At 40.6% G+C, this 17689-nt stretch overlaps 1 protein-coding gene across 2 annotated transcripts in view; it reads left to right on the top strand.

Moving 5' to 3' along the window:
* Positions 1–4416, top strand: part of SSR3 (signal sequence receptor subunit 3) — a 4876-nt gene extending 460 nt beyond the window's left edge. The window contains exons 2-6 of one of the 2 annotated variants that reach the window (XM_018557035.1): positions 832–958; positions 2522–2622; positions 3306–3339; positions 3595–3726; positions 4328–4416. In XM_018557035.1, the coding sequence (XP_018412537.1) occupies positions 832–958; positions 2522–2622; positions 3306–3339; positions 3595–3726; positions 4328–4394 (461 nt within the window). In that variant the 3' untranslated portion in view covers positions 4395–4416. The remainder of the gene's footprint in view (positions 1–831; positions 959–2521; positions 2623–3305; positions 3340–3594; positions 3727–4327) is intronic. The other variant, XM_018557034.1, reaches the window with a different exon arrangement.
* Positions 4417–17689: the final 13273 nt, after the last annotated feature.

Below are 17689 nucleotides of genomic sequence, written 5' to 3'. Positions count from 1 at the left end.
CACGCTTTACTCCTGTACTGCACTCCGCTATATGTGTGCTTCTTATGTGTCCTCCACCAGTGCCATCAACCTAATGTTCACCTCTGACAAGCTTTTCGGGGTTTCATGTGTGGGGTCAGTATTGTGGCGCCTCTGAGAAATGACACTCGGGAGTTAAATCTAAAGATTCCACTCGGGTATCCTAACTAATAACAACAATGTATCTTATTTATGTATCACTCGGCTGTAGATCCTCAAATCATCTCTGAATTGGTGCTGGCACTGGAGGGTGGCTACTTTTGTTTCCCATGGTCCCTGTGTGTGTTGTAAAGTAGCCACCGCTCTAAGCTCACCCCTGTGATGGACTACAGGCTCAATACAAATTAGTAAACTAAACATGAGATTGTAGTCCATCACAGGAGTGAGCTTGGAGCGGCGGCTACTTTACAACACACAGGGACCATGGAGAACAGTAGTTACCCTCCAGAAATAAGGACAGCACCAATTCAGAGATGAATCTAAGGACTAATAAGCTGCTTGATATTACATTTTTGTTCCTATGAGTACTGTGCAGCTTAGTGAGCTGTCTGCACTTTACAAATGGTGGCCATTTACAGACGGCTCCATGATTGTCATTCTCTAGACATTGTACAACAAGCACTCATCAGACACTTCACTGGTCGCTTGGGTTTATTGAGACGTTTGGCCGATTACAATTTTGAGCTCCACTTGTATTTACTATAGGAACTCTCAGACAGCCAGCTGATGTCACAGATCTGTTTATGGTTGTGATGATGATTTGATACTAAGATTGTGTGTAATGTATGCCTGAACAATGTTCTTTTATTACAGGGCTGTACTGGAGAATATGGCACATGGATCTGGTGCAGTCAGCTGTCCTGTACAGTGTAATGACCCTTGTCAGCACATACCTTGTGGCCTTTGCTTATAAGAATGTCAAATTTGTTCTCAAACACAAGTAAGTCACTTTCTATGGCAGTAGAGGGAGAGCTGCATCTTCTGCTGGATATAGGACTTAGAACCTGGTAATAAAATATAAAAAAAATAGAACGTTCACCTCCTTGCATCCACCTTGCACATACTGCACTGTGCATTTACCTTCAATTAAAACCTATCCCTGGGTAGGAAAAAAACCTCTTGAAGTGGGGCAAACCCCCCCCCCCCTGTATTGTAACTGTTAACTGTTTGGCCAGGGACCTGTGTAAAGCAGGTTTACTTTCCTGATCACCTGGCAATCGTCACCTACCTTTTTCTTCTCTACGCTTCAGCCTGTGGACTTGTCCCTTGGGTTTAATGCAGCGCAATGGGCCCTGCGATAGCCATATGTTAGTGGGTCTCTGACCACCAGAGCATAGGGTGTAAATGTGGGAACTGGTCTTGAAAGTCTGACTTCTCATTGTGCATGTCTGTTTCAGGCCCGTGCCTCACTGGGTGGTAAAGCAAGGATCACAATTGCAGCCCTACAGTCAGCTGCTCATATAGGGAAAATATGTAGACTGCCATTGTTAAAGTGTTCTGAAAATGGCAGTTGGTGGTCCTGGGAGTTTACTAATGGTGAATTAAGTAATACAGGTGCTCCTCGGGTTGCGATCAATCCACTTACGATTTTTCGCATTTACGATTTAGTTTACTGTACAGTGTACAGTTATTTGGCACCCACAGATCCGTAGGTGCCACATAACTGGTTCCTTGAGAGTCAATAATAACTCTCAAGTAACCAACCCCGAGGCGCTCCGCTTCCCCATTCACCTGTCGGCTCGCTTCCGCAGCCGTCTGTATGTAAACAGCAGGGATATATAGCAAGGCAAATTGCAATAGCCAATACCAGGCTGGCTATTGCACCCACCCAGTGAGCATAGGAGTAGACCAGAGAGAGCACTTTCCCTCTCAGGTCCACTCCTCCTCTTAGTGGGCGGGGATTCAATAGCCTGCCTGCTATTGCAATATGAAATAGCCAATAGCAGTCTAGCTATTCTCATTGTGTACTGTCTGCCGCGGTAATGTACACAAGTACGCTCCTCGGTTTATGATATTTTCGGGTTTCAATGGATTTTCCGAGGAGTGTCTGTACCTATTGGATGTAACCTCCCACTGAAGGGGCGGGGCTGACAACTTGGCATCAAACTCAGGTTCACACTTTGCAGACGAATCCAGAGCTTCCATATTCTGCATTAAGGATAGTTACTTTTATCTATACCAGTAGATGACACATTTCCAGAGCACTGCAATCGCACAGATTCCTCCACTAGTAGCTATTGAAATAACAGCCGCATGCATTATTTTCAGTGAGTCACACCAGACAGTAAACAATGCCATTGTTTAGCAGTGCGCATGTAAAGCAAACCTGCTTTCCCATGTACATGCGTATTCACAGGTTATGCACCCAAATCAAGTGTTTTAAAGATTATGCATTGATCTGATCGCTAAATGAAACAAATATTGTTCCCCTATAAAGTACTGTCTGACAAGACACATCATTGTTGCTTTGTTTCTGAGTTTTGCTTTGAATGACCTTTTACAGGGTGGCGCAGAAGCGAGAGGATGCTGTCTCCAGAGAGGTGACCCGCAAGCTTTCAGAGGCTGACAATAGGAAGATGTCCCGTAAGGAGAAGGATGAGAGGTAAAGAATATCCGCCAAGACATTTTTGTATTTGGCTTCACTATAGCTGTGTGATCGGTCTTGTGATATTCCAGTTTAGAGTGTATTTTCTTTATTATGGTCATGATTTTAAAAAAAAACACCCTTTTTTTTTTTCTTTCTTTTTTTGGTAAATATTATGTAAGTTTTATGCAGCAGCAGATGGAGCTGTTGGTCCTAAAATGTGGAATATAACATGGGTGCAAAAAATGAAAAAAGGGCCTCAGTCATGAAGGGGTTAATTGCCTTTTGCTCCCTACCACATGTTAAAGAAGAACTATGGGCAGAGTGAATTACCCTCATCGTTAGAGCTGACATGTGACACTGCAGTGGTCACATGTCAGTACTATTGGTCGGGAACTAAGTGATCACATACTGTAGATCGCTCAGTTCCTCATCTTCTCCCTGCAGAGTGCTGTCAGTCACTGCTCCCTGCAGACGTCCCCCCCCTCCCCCCCCCTCCCACTACACTGACTGGAGATGCACAGGGAAGGGGACAGGCACAGCTGGCTCTGCGCTGTCAGCATACAGTGGGCAATAGCCCGCTACATGCCGAGTTTTGGGTCAAAGCAGGACATTAGTAAACCCTAACGAGAACTACAGCCAAGAAAGTTTTGGGCATAGTTCTTTTAGGAATGTCTGTGTGTGTAAATTTCACCTTGAGCTATTGATATCTGTAAACAGGGAACTTGTCAGAAAGGGTTCCAGATTTATTGGGATATCTTTAATAATTCATAGTGCTTAGTTAATCCTTTTATCACATTTTAAATGTCTATTTGTAAAAACCATTCGTTGTGTTTTATACACTTACACACAACAGCTTTTTTTTTTTTAAATCATATATATTTTTTTAAATCATTACCACATTTACAATGATGACATTTACAATGTGGTAATGATTTATTATACCATCATATCAGGATAAGTGTTTTCAAGAATTTTGTTTTCTGATTCAGGATCCTTTGGAAGAAAAATGAAGTTGCTGACTATGAAGCCACCACTTTCTCAATTTTCTACAACAACACCCTCTTCCTGGTTGTGATCATTGTCGCCTCATTCTTCTTACTGAAAAACTTCAACCCTACAGTGTATCCTTTTTCTGACAAATGCTGCTTAAAAGGTGTTTTTCCCCAATCATCTTCCAGGACAGCAACCTGAGAGATGATTGGTTCCACCTTCTACAGGAAACACAATCTAACTGGGATCTTCAGGTGTTTTATAATCTGAGGTTATCCCTGATTGGGTGTTTTGCCAGAACATGACACTAGCTTGCCTTACTACACTATACAAGGGCTGCATGACTTTTCATAGATATTTCTAAAATATACAATAGAAATATAAGCACGAGTCATTTTATATAAAAGAGATATTCAACTATAAACCATAGCACATTACCCAAATGATCACTGTCTATAGGTTTGCCTGGTAATGGAGTCATGTTTTAATCTCTGTTCCTCTGGGTGGGTGTGGGGGGTATTTTTAAAATCTATAATAGAAATGTAAGTGTAGGAATTTTAGAAGAATGAATGTATATAGCACACATGCAAATGTTTACCACTTGATAGATTTCTCTTTTGGCAACAATTTAATAGCTGCTAGATATGTGTAAATTCCACTCATAATAGTTATTTTATATTTTGTTTTTTTACAAGTGTTGTTGAATTTACTTTCCTTAATTTCACCCCACAGCAATTACATTCTGTCACTAAGTGTTTCTTCAGGTCTTATTGCTCTGCTGTCCACAGGATCAAAATAAACTTTGACTGGCGCAACTGACTTTTTTTTTTTTTTTTAATTCCGCAACGTGTACAATAAACATCAATTTGGATTTCTAATCTTATTGCCTTTTATGTCTCATCTCTTCAATGTTTGCTAAAGCACTGTGTACTATAAACAATTTCCATATCTTTTTCAACAAAATGCTTGTTTTTTTTGTTTTTGTTTATCTTATTCTTTGTTGCATGTCAGCATTGCGGATATCCTGCTCTGTCTACATGTACTCCAGCAATATCTCCATGGCATTTCTGAGGGAGGTTTTTTTGATGGTGACAACAGTGGACCATGCTTGTGTAATGTGCGACAAGGTGACAATGCTCTATTCCTGCATAGTCGCCCTGTCACATGGGCTTTTGAAGGAGACCAGTGGTCATTTTAAAGGAAGTAAGGACCCTCCCTGAACTATAACTTTTAATTTAAAGTGACACTTGTCTTGCCTGACTGCATTGTGCCAAGTGTAAAGTTTGGTGGAGGGGGGATTATGGTGTGGGGTTGTTTTTTCAGGGATTGGGCTTGGCCCCTTAGTTCCAGTGGAGGGAACTCTTAAGGCATCAGCATACCAAGACATTTTGGACAATTTCATGCTTCCAACTTTGTGGGAACAGTTTGGGGCTGACCCTCAGCTGTTCCAACATGACTGCGCACCAGTGCACAAAGCAAGGTCCATAAAGACATGGATGAGCGAGTTTGGGGTGGAGGAACATGACTGGCCTGCACTGTCCTGACCTTAACACGATAGAACACCTTTGGGATGAATTAGAGCAGATACAGCGAGCCAGGCCTTCTCGTCCAACATCAGTACCTGACCTCACAAATGCGCTTCTGGAAGAATGGTCAAACATTCCCATAGACACGCTCCTAAACCTTAGTTGACATTTGATAGTTTCAGGTTTATGTCTTTCACCACTGTTCTATTACCTAGTAAGCTATCTAGTGTAATGAGGTACTACTGAGTGTAATACTATTTTATAGACGTGCGATTCGTTTTGGAAAAATGTATTTTTCAGACGAATTTTCATTATCCGGAGATTCGGATGTATCCGAATTCCCGAATAACAGAAATGACGATTCCGAATTTCCGAAAACTAAATTTTGGACGAAATTCGTAAACGGTATTCTGTGTGTATTTTAGTTTATGGACGAATTTTCGTTGCAGCAAAGTGACATTAAAAAAATAAATAATCCCGAAACGAATTGACTTTTGGACCCGAAAAACAAAATAACGCAAAATCCGAATTAAAACGAAACTAAACAAATTTTTGCCGGTGCACTTGTCTACTATTTTACAGATTCCTCTTGGTTGTCAAAGCACAATTTGCTCATGAAGGAGACTTATCTCTGCCATATCCTGAAAGCTGCTTCGTTGTTTGTGCAGATAATGCTTGCACTAAACATCAGCCTATAGTGGAATTCCTTAGTTTTGGCAATGCTTAGGTTAACCTCTCCCAATTATTTTGGGTGGATTTGTGTACCATGAAGACTACAAGTCACCTGCTTTTGTACAGTAGCCGACTTCTGCTTCATTGGGAAGACCAAACCGAGACCTGAGTAGAGGGGACAGTGTGCAGTTTTAACCTTGCATTTCCTATCTCCTTTTATTACAGTGGTATTGACTGGACTCTACCACCTACAATATGAATAATAATATTACCTCTCTAAAATAGTTTCCTCCTAAACGGTTTTTGAATTGGCTGCAGAAACCAGTTACTGAATAACAGACAGCCTTCTGCCCTCCATCTGATTATGCTAGTTGTTTGGCTATAATACTGCACCCCTGATTTAAAGACCTTGTGTGTCACTGACTTGGAACAAGTACACAGCAAGTTAAGTCTAAACTCCTGATCTGCATGCTTGTTCCAGGTCAAAGACTGAAGACTAGCATGTTGACCAAAAAGCTGGCTTTTATTAGGAGAGGCCAGCAATGGCAGATCTGCTATTATTATTATACAGGATTTCTATATCGCCAACCGTTTGCACAGCACTTTACAATGTAGGAAGACATTACAATTAAAGACAAGATGGTAAGCAGGGCCCTGCCTGCGACGGCTTACAATCTAAAAGGGAGGGAGAAGTGATACATGAGGAGGTAGCTGTATGGGGATGAATTGTTTGAGAATGTGATAGTTCAGTGGTTAGGCTGAGGTGGGATAGGCTTCCCTGAAGAGTTGAGTCTTTAGGGATCACCTAAAGGCAGTCAGAGTGGGAGATAGACGGACAGGTTGGGGGTAAAGAGTTCCAGAGGATGGGAGAGCATTTATAAGCATTTAAAAAAAAGGGTTGTGGAGAAGGGCAACATGTTGTATTCTATGGTAATCCACCAGATCAATGAAAGATATTTATTGATTTCCTACCATTGGTTATACTTTGCCTTAAGTTCAATAACTATTTGCACAGGATGTGTTTGCTCCAGGTAAAGTAGTAAAGGATGGACACTTGCACTCCAAAGCAAGTTCAGTACATGTTTATTAACGTATTAGTTGCAAGTAGAACAGTCTAAACAATGTTTTGGGGTCTCACAGGATCCCCCTCATCAGGCAAACAAGTGCAGGTGTCAGCGGGAAGCCACCCGCTGACACCTGATGCACCCACCCTCCATTTTTGGAGTGCGATGGGTACACGGACTGCTCCAGGTAAAGAGTTACTGAATATGCCAAGAAATACAACACTTATCCTTTCACAGGCAATGCATCCTGTAACTCAATGTAGTGTGGATTTAGTGAGAAAAAAACCTATACAGATGAAACTCGAATAATTAGAATATCGTGCAAAAGTAATTGCAGTAAGTGCTGCAAAAGGGGCCCAAACCAAGTACTGAGTACATATGCATGCTTGTACTTTTCAGAGGTCCGATATTGTTCTATGTACAATCCTTGTTTTATTGATTGCATGTAATAATCTACTTTTTTGAGGTTGTGGATTTGGGGTTCTTGGGGTTTTCATGAGCTGTAAGCCATAATCATCACAATTATGAAAAATCACGGCTTGAATTATCTTGCTTTGCATGTAATGAGTCTCTCTCATATATTAGTTTCACCTTTTAAGTTGCATTAGTGAAATAAATGAACTTTGCGCAATATTCTAATTATTCGAGTTTCACCTGTATATCAATAGATGATCCATGCCACTTTTCTAATATGGTTCATCAGCTTATGGTATTTCCTAAACACAAATGTACTTTGATTGCTTCTGTGCCTGTGAGCTTCCACACAAGGCTGTTTTTACTTGCAAAATGCTGCAGTACATCATATTGTGCAAATTGGGTCCTAGAAAAAAGTGTTGGTGATACAATAGCATACATTGGTTTGAGATGGTGGTTTAATCAGTGGTTGCTTAAGGTAAGTAAATACTAAAAATATGACATTTATTTTCTTAATTTGTGCTTTCTGTATATCAAGCGAAATGAGTATACCTTGGCTACCTTGTTGTGGAACCTTATACTGAATATACTGTTTTTTGTAGGCAGTGTGGGGACAATAAGGTGCTGCTAGGAGTTTATAACCTGCCACTTTGCTGCAGGGTTAATGGCTTGGTTTTGGTAATTTTTCCTCCGCTGTAGCTTGTGATTCATGCAGCAAAACAAGTCGGTAATTTCCTTCCCCCTAGCAATTATTGGCATTTTCAGTGGTATACACTACGGAATAGAAAATGAATTTAGAGTTTCTACTTGGCGTAATACAGCAATATTGAAATTGGGTCTGAGCTTCATTCACAGGCGACAGATGGTAACTTCACTAAACAGAAATATATTGCTTTGATTTTAAGCCAGAGTAGAGGAGTGTAAGTGATTGAATAGAAATAGAACAGAAATGTGATAAATATTGCTTGCAAGTATCAAAACATGCTAAGGTAGTTTTTGCAAACTGTTTTTCTTATCATTGCTTAACTGGAAAGACCTAAATGGTACAGGTAGTATATCAGTTTTTAACATATTTCATATTCTGATTGCATCACTTACAATGGATGCTGCTCCTTGATGTTTAAAAGTTTTAGGTTCCTGCAGAGTCAGATGGTCTCTGAGCACTAGTCCTAATATCCTGTTTCAGGGTGGCTCCATACCCTTGCAGGATCCTGTCAAGCCACCCTTGTGTGGGCTAGTAAGCTGTGTGTGTCTGGACAAACACATAGGCACAGCGAGGCAAGACACTCCCCTGCTTCCCGCTCCTTTCCAAGCCAGCAGATGGACACTTGCTGGAGACTGTGCTATCCCTTGTGATTGTGTACTGGACAGGAAGTCCAGAGATGTAGAGCTGAGAGAGTTGGAGCCAGTTGTTTGGAAACGTAATGACTTTAAGTGGGTGGGCAATACTGTAAAGCAATACTTAGCTGCGCAATGTATATTTATTTGATCTGGATTAATTATTGAATTATTTTTTGTGAGTTTACTACTTTAAAGTGTATGTAAATCCTAACAATGAACATCTGTTATTTGCTTCCTTTTGGTTTGTTTAATGGACATATGGAAGCATTTTGTGATTTCTGTTTGATAAGTGCATGCAGTTGATCTTGGGTATTGGCTGGCTGGGCTGTTTAGTGCCTTGTGAGGGTCCGTTGGTGTTGGACCTTCCTGCATGTGTTTTGGGCATACTGAGGTGATTTTCTTGCAGTGTTGCTGGACAGCACCTCTTGTTGTTTGGTTTCTATTAGGAGGTTAAAGGTATTCTGCTATTATGGTTTTTAGGACAAAGCTTTTGAGAAAGGAAAACCTAGTCCTGAACAGAAATGTGCTGTCTGTGGATATAAATTGGGGAGTCCCTGGTCTAATCCACTTTGCAAGTCCTGAATTAACAATGTCCTTAAGGATATGTCTGCTGTGCTTTGCAGTAGCTTGATCTCTTCAGAGAAAGAATTGTCTACTCCCTTTGGGTATTTTAGTGGCTATTTGTCAGGCCTTAATTCCCCTCAACCTCTTTCAAGCCTCCAAACAGGTCCACATGGTAGGTTACATATTTATTCAGTGGGATCAATACTGTAGAGGATTGTTTCATGGTGAATATAGATTTAAGACTCATGTCACAGATGTTTATGTGCCTAGCTGTAAAAATTGAGAGAGGAGATTAAACCTTACCAATTCAGATCTTGTGCCATTTGAACTCACCTCAGCCACAAGGAATATTCTCCAAGGTGCTGAGAGTCCTTTGCAAATACATCAGATAAGCATTGTACCAGATCTAGATGTTCTTTTCTGATTGTTCAATCCCAAGAGCAACAAGAGCAACTGTAGTTGAATTTTGAGACAATACAGACATGGCTGGGCAGTTTAAGTTGGCTGATCAATGTAGAAAAATCATGCCTCATACTATCACAAACATCTGCTTCCAGGGATGCTCTATGGATTTCCAGGCTCAAACCATTTTCTAACCAGAAGACAAGATTCAGAAGGTCAACCCCATTCAGAGTCAGTTGGGACAGTTTCCAAGATTCTTTAGACTTGGTGGTAAAAGGTACCTCCTGAAGTCAAACACAGTCTATGGTAGTGGAGGATTCAATCTCGCCTGATAAAAGACCTCCTGTGGTCTTCCCCAAAATCTCTGAAGTTATGGGGAGGATAGGGGGCCCATCTAAACAACCTTGCAGCACAGGGATGCTGGTAGAGCTCTGATAAAGTGATGCTTTGTTGGGCAATAAAGCATCTAAGTTCCTTACTTGTAACTTATAATTTAAAGGGTTCCCACAATTACCTAGCAGATTTTTTAGCTGTGAACAAATGCAAGAATCAAAATGATCTCTTCATTCAGATGTTTTCACAATGGGCATTTCTTTGATTCCGGCTGCTGCAGGTCTTGCAAAAGCTTTGCATAGAGTGAACCGGTATTTTTCTGATTGCTCCATACTGCCCCCAGAGACCTTGGTTCTAAGTTCTGCTATCACCAGCCACCTCTCCGCTCTGGTTTATTCCAGACGTAGTCTCCCAGAAACCAGATGTTCATCCATGGGTTAAAAAATGGAAAATGACAGATTGGTTTCTGAAGAGCAACTTCTAAAGGCCACGGGCCTCTCTGACACAGTTGTTAGTTTGAGGCTAATAACATTAGCCGAGTTTGTGGGAGGAGTCGGAGCCTCCAGTGCCCTTAAACACAGAGGGGAGAGGTGGACGCCTCTGCTGCTGACCTCCGGCGTACCCTCCCACCCATCCCCATTATTATTACTAGTATTATTTTCAAAGCTTACTAGAGTACGCCCCCTTATTTGGCGTACTGACCATAAAAATCATGGCACACCTCAGGTTGTGTGGGGTAAGGAGGTCAACATGGCCTTGGTGTATATTATGTACAAAGCGGGGCAACATGCGGGGCCCGCGAGATTCCGTACACAAATACTCTTAAGCTGGCCACACACTTTTCATTTTCTGCATCCAGCCCAGTGGCCTTTAAGTCGATTTAAAAATGTACTTTTGTTGAATGGAGGGGTGGCTTACATTTTGAGCAGTGTATGGCCAGCTTTATTGCTAGTCACAAAAGGGTTACAAGGATAATTTATGGGAACGTTTGGAAGAAATTCAATACCTGGATTTCTATCAATGGAAAAGTATATTCAGGCATTCCCTCCATTCTAGATTTTTTGTTGGATGGAACCGACATTGACCTTGCCTTCAGTACACTTAAAGTGCAGGTGGCAGCTCTTAGCATTTTTTGTTCTCTGATCGTCTCATTCAAAGACTTTTTACAGCCCTAGTCAGAGCTGCGGAGGTATTCTGGACACCCTCGCAGTGTAGCAACTTAAATGCCAGCAGAAGCTCATCTCCCTATCAACATCCTGGAGCTCCCTGATGGCATCAACCATCAGGAGGAAACCATAGGTTTTGATGTGGAAAGAGAAACAGCATTGATTCTCTTGCTTTTCTAAAAAAAACTGAAGCATCATGAAAATGGGAGAGGTTATACTTGGCTAGCGAACAACTTTTTATATCTGCCAGTGTCCATTTCCTCCAAAACACGGTAAAGTACTAATATTCCTAAATTCTAATGATCACGTGTCTCTTGAGCTCCAAGAAAAAGATTTTGCAGTAAGTACAAAATTCCTATTTATATAACTCCTTAGCATTTCAGGAATACTTACACTGTGGAAGAATATTATGTGCAGACTCCTGAAAGTGCCTGCTTTGTGCTGCCAGTGCAGCATTAGGAAATGAAATGATGCTTCAAGTTTCACATTAACATTTTTACAAACAGTAACATGTAACAACAGTACGTATTTGAGGTTTACATCTCTTTTCAATGGTTTGGTGATATCAGTGTGCATACACTCTTAAGTGTACTGTACAACAAACAAGCATTACATAAAGGACAAGAATATGGAATAAATAAAAATGCCTGTGATCTTTGCAGCAAACATGTTTTACTTAGAAATTACACCAACTGCCTTCTTCTTTTATAAAATATACATGATCAAAAATACCATACTGTAATCTTTACATTAGTCAGTACATCCAAATTTTCTTGTATTTTACACATTAGGTAAGTTTAAGAAAAAAATATATCAAAAGTGAGATCCTAGTATCTTCATAAAAGCAGCAGTCATATGCAATAATTCTGCCATTTAGCATAATTAAAAGGAACAAGAAAACATTGATGGGTGATGTTAAGCTTCAGTTAATGATATTTGTATGGATAAAAGGTTTACCCTGGTTTCCTGTTGTCAAGCCTTCCAATTAGGGTTTGTGTACAAAGGCATTCTTCATTATGTTCCTTTTAGATGACAGAGCTAACATTGGTAGTGTCCATATGGTGGACTAGGTGCAGCTGTAACACAGATGTGTGCCTGGCTCTGGGTACAACGGGCCTGTACTATTAGCTAGCTTACATCTACACTATTGCTACACTCTCTTTTTTCTCTTGGATGACACAGGGACACTGAAAAACAGCAGTGTGTGCTCTGAGCTATACATTAGCCCAGCCAAGCCCTGCATGTAAAAAGATAAATACTCTTGACTTTAAACTTTAACCCAAAGATGAAGGTACTACTGTGCTTCCAGTGAGGTATACCATAGAACCACTTATGTTTTCCAGGGTAACATTACAATGATAAATGTAAATGACACGAACGTGTAAATATCAGGAAAAGGAAAATAATTAGGACCAAAAATAAGATGAATATTGCAGGAAAATCGAGGCTAAGCAGATTCAATTTTAACTGTTCTAATGCAGCTGTAGCGCACATCTATAAGCAACAGTTTCTATAGGCATACTGTTTTTATTCATGCATTAAAGTGACAGTCCTCCCAAAAGTGATTATTTAGTTATGGTCAGAGCCTGGTGGGCTGTGCCATTCTTCTTATATGTCTTGGATATTACAAAAGCAAGAGCTCCCTATGACAATTCCCAACTATGCCCCTGTCCACCTGTAAGTTATGGGTGTTCGCCTCCAACTTTCATTGTTTCTGCATCAATATTTATGGCACTGGTGTGCACACCCAGGAACTCAGGCACAGAGTAATCATCAATAGTGTTCCCAAGACATCTAAGGCCCCGTTCACATTGAGCGATTTATCGCGCAGTAATTCCCGCGATATCGCGGCATTTACAGCGCGATATCGCTCTTCAATGCTTTGCAATGGGGCAAAGGGTCCTGCTGTCACGGGTCGTGTGTCGCTACAGCAGGACCCTTTTTGGAGCGGATTTTGCCGCGATTCAATGGTTTTTGATGCAAGCATTTGCGCGATATCGCGCAAAATGCAAATCGCGCGACAAACGCGCGATTTGCAAATTGCTTAATGTGAACGGGGCCTAAGACATTGCAAAGTGTTTCAACTTTTTAACATCTACTAAAAACTGGAATATCAGTTTTGGGTAGACTGACACTTTCATTAGATACTACTTGGCTATAAAAAGTTTTTCTTATGTAGAAGTAAGATTAATTGGTCATTCCCCTTGAAAGTCATGTTCCTACCTGCCAATGACACCTGTTGCCTCAGCCACAATGTAAAATACATACAAAATCCAAGAGAGAATGGAAGGTATTCAAGCCTAGGCATTCAAGGGATAAGATTTTACTGCTAGACTACTTAACCTATATAAGAAATGATTAGGATGTTTGACAAATACATGCTTTGGGTGGCATAACCCTTTAACTGATCATTAGAAGCAGCACATGCAAAGTCTTTAAAGTACATACTAGTGTTAGCATTACTAGGTGTTGGCTGCCATGTTAAGGGTTACACTTGTGGCCATCGAGATTGATAACTGGAGATTAGCCACATAGTGCCTTTAGTCTATGCTTACGATAGGTTCTTTTAAATGTGGGTTATAGGCTAAAAATCAGAGATCAATAGTAGATGTAGAACAACAAAGTATCTTCTGGTTTTCACAACACTGTAGTAATAGATATGGATTAAATCAAAGCTGTCCAAGTAGCAAGCTATGTGGTTAGCTGGGCACACCATGCAAGATAAAGTTGGGGTCCTTATGTTTCTTACAAAGTTCACTTGGCCCTGCTGTATGATAAGATGGTTCTCAATTATGTTTCTAGGTTTCGAGTGATGAATGTCTTTATTCCAAATCTTTGGCTGTGACTTAAAAACGTGACATTAATACACCTTTTAAAAAGACGAAATGCATTACATTGGTCACAAATGGGCGATTTCAGGTCCTTTTATCAACTTAGACTGGAAAAGTAACATATGACTATAGTTAAAGAAGCCTATCTAATGCAGGACTTAGGGCAGTTTATAAATTATATAGCTTTTTAAACTGATATATAAAAAGTATTTTTATAACTATTCCATCCATTTTCTCTGCTTTAGAGTACTGTGTGATTTTTTTCCATGGTAAAATCCATTCTATAAATGGATTTTGTCCTTTTATAAAAAAATATTTTTTTAACTTGTTTTCCAAAGAAAATTCATTTTTTTAAATGATTTTATGGCAGTGACAGCCTCTCTCTCTAACATGAACACTTTCACAGGCCAAGTGTCAGGCTGGTATGACTGTCTCATACCAGCAAACACTATTGTAGGTCAGTAACAATCTCTATCACACTAGAACACTAGAATGACAATCTCACGGTCACACAAGAACATTCACACAGTAAAATAAGTCCCATTCACACCAGAGTGATGCAATAAAGCTGCAATGTGTTGGTGTGTCGTGGTGCCATTCATTCCCACCAATGCACCTTCCTGCCCACTTGTTTGTCCATTTTGATGCTACCCTATCACAACAAGCGATAATGTATCACAACAGACCAGGCTGGTCTGCTCTAAGTAGTCTCTTTTTCTCCCTCTGACACAGAAGCATTCTCAAAGGACACTGGCAGTCTCTGTCACATATGAACACTCTTATTGGCAGCATCTTACACACATGAACACTCTCACTGGCAGTATCCTACACACATGAACACTCTCACTGGCAGTGTCTTACACACTGAAACACTCTCACTGGCAGTATCCTACAGACATGAACACTCTCACTGGCAGTGTCTTACACTTGGGATCACTCTCACTGGTGTCTTATATACGGAAACACTCTCACTGGCAGTGTCTTACACTTGGAATCACTCTCACTGGTGTCTTATATACGGAAACACTGTCACTGGCAGTGTCTTACACTTGGGGACACTCTCACTGGCAGTATCATACACACCTGAACACTCTCACTGGCAGTGTCTTATATTTGGGAACACTCTCACTGGCAGTATCCTACACACATGAACACTCTCACTGGCAGTGTCTTACACACTGAAACACTCTCACTGGCAGTATCCTACAGACATGAACACTCTCACTGGCAGTGTATTACATTTGGGAACACTCTCACTGGCAGTATCCTACACACATGCACACTCTCACTGGCAGTGTCTTACACTTGGGATCACTCTCACTGGTGTCTTATATACGGAAACACTCTCACTGGCAGTGTCTTACAATTGGGAACACTCTCAAAGGCAGTATCCTACACACCTGAACACTCTCACTGGCAGTGTCTTACACTTGGGAACACTCTCACTGGCAGTATCCTACACACATGAACACTCTCACTGGCAGTGTCTTACACTTGGGATCACTCTCACTGATGTCTTATACACGGAAACACTCTCACTGGCAGTGTCTTACACATGGGAACACTCTCACAAGGTTGTGAGAGTTTAATTACTGATTTGCAGAAAATGCCCAAGTTAGAGAGTACACCAGAGATGGGGAAGTTCTCAGATGCACAGAAGTAATGGTACTTGCAAACACCATGTAGTATCTGCTCACAGATTAATAGTCAGGTATTGGTTGGTGGAGGGGGCGGGAGTGGGCAAAGCTGCTACTACTACTAGGCCTTATGTGGCATTAATCCAGCCCTCCTTGGGGCTATATAGTTTACTTGAATAGTGGCGTAAAAAAAACTACAACGTTCAGGGTAGTGCAAAGTCAAGATTTAAACTATTTGTATAAACAGGTCCATAAATAAATGAATTTGTATCACTGGTTAAAGATCTGTTAAAACACAGCAAACAGCCTTGGGCAAAAAAATTCCTGCATATACCATTGCAGTCAGTGCATCGCTGAACTGGTCACTGCACAGCTGTGTGACTGTTTAAGGTTGAGTAGCCCCCAACCAAGTTGGATTTGTTGTATGTCAGCCATGTGCGATGACATTAGACTTCCTGATGTCGCTGAACATATGAGAAACTGTTGCTTACTGCTTCTGGTATGTGCTCCACCTGCATCGTTATTAGAATGGGCTGATGCTATCGCAAAACAGACACTAGCAGTAGGTAGAAGGGATTGATAACTTGCTCAGTGGTCCTCCAGGAAATCAAGCTATAAGGGCCAAGTATACGAACACACAGCTGTTGTACCAAATGACAGCTCTGTCACTGTCTGCAATTGTATGGGCTCTTTCATTGTACTGGACAAAACATCTGCCAGAGTATGCCTTGTATGAACTGCAAATCAATGCAGATGATGTTATATTTAACAAAATGTTTTTGTGATTACACTATAAAACTATGTCATTCTAGTATTATTTAGAAATCATCTGACTGCCCTTTAAATATAGTTGCAATATTGGTTATACAAGTTGCTCATCTTAAAGTATATATAAGCCCTAAATGTATTTAATATTTAGCATCATAACTCACTTTATACAGTTTTTGGATGTAAATATTTTTGTCACTCTGTTGCTATGTTTTTTTTTACCAGAAGATCCTGCCAATAACAGCACTTCAAATTGCAGGCTGACAACAATAGTCATTGTGACCTTAATTAGCAGCATGTTGTTAGCCCACTGTGCAAGCTCCTTTACTTGGCTGTTGGGCTGCCTATCTGACAGACTTGATAAACAGCCCAACAGTGAATTAAAGGAGTGCACACAGCAGGATGACAATGCTGCCTGCAAGGGAAGATGCTGTTACTGGCAGGTTCTACAGTTAAACCGCAACAGAGTCACAAAAAATGATCTGCTTAAGAAAACTGTCTACAGTGACACATGGTGCTAAGCATACTGAAATATAGATTTTGAGTATACATAAACTATGAAGTACATTTGGCACCAATGCAGAGGAATAAATATGACATGCTTTCTGGTTATACTATATATCTAAATGGGTTCACTTAAGCACTTCAGAACAAGTTGTCATTTAATGAGTGCAACCTACCTGGTCTGATACTCACTTTCTTCCTCAATCCTGCGATATTCTCTGTGTGGACCCACTGGGAGCCACATGGCCTTTCTTCTGAAAACGTTCTCGCCAGGTCATCCTTGGCCTGCACATGTGCATTGTGGCCCCATTCATTCCTACTGAGAGATCTGTACTTTGCAGCATGAGTGCGGCTTCCCATAGGAATTAATGGGGCTGAGACACACATTTGCAAGTTGAAGAGGACCTGGGAAGGAGGTTGTCAGAAACAAGGCCATGTGATGCCTGGTGGGGCCTGCACAGTAAAGATTGCTGGATTGAGGATAAAGGTTAGTTTTGGACCATATTGGTTGCACTCAGTGGGGGACTGCATTCATTAAATAACAAATGGTATAGCTGACATTTAATGCTTACTGAACTTTAGATATATAACAAGGTCAGTAAGCGGGTCTTATTTAATTATCTGTATTGGTGCCATTGATAGGTTAATGTGACAGTAAATAAAACAAAAATATAGCTGAACTATCACATTCTATGTATTAGTAATTCAGATGAAATTAACAAGTAATAATAACCATATATGAAGCTGATGCATAGTTTTTTTAAAAACCATTTCCTCATATAATACATAATGTATTTTGCCCACTGACCTCACAGGACAACAATCTAGTATTCAAGCATATTGCATATTACAACTGTCTTCTATAAAATCTC

Source organism: Nanorana parkeri, unplaced genomic scaffold, assembly GCF_000935625.1.
Source record: "Nanorana parkeri isolate BGI_ZX_2015 unplaced genomic scaffold, ASM93562v1 scaffold263, whole genome shotgun sequence".
Classification (NCBI taxonomy): domain Eukaryota; kingdom Metazoa; phylum Chordata; class Amphibia; order Anura; family Dicroglossidae; genus Nanorana; species Nanorana parkeri.
This window is presented reverse-complemented; position numbering and strand designations above follow the sequence as displayed.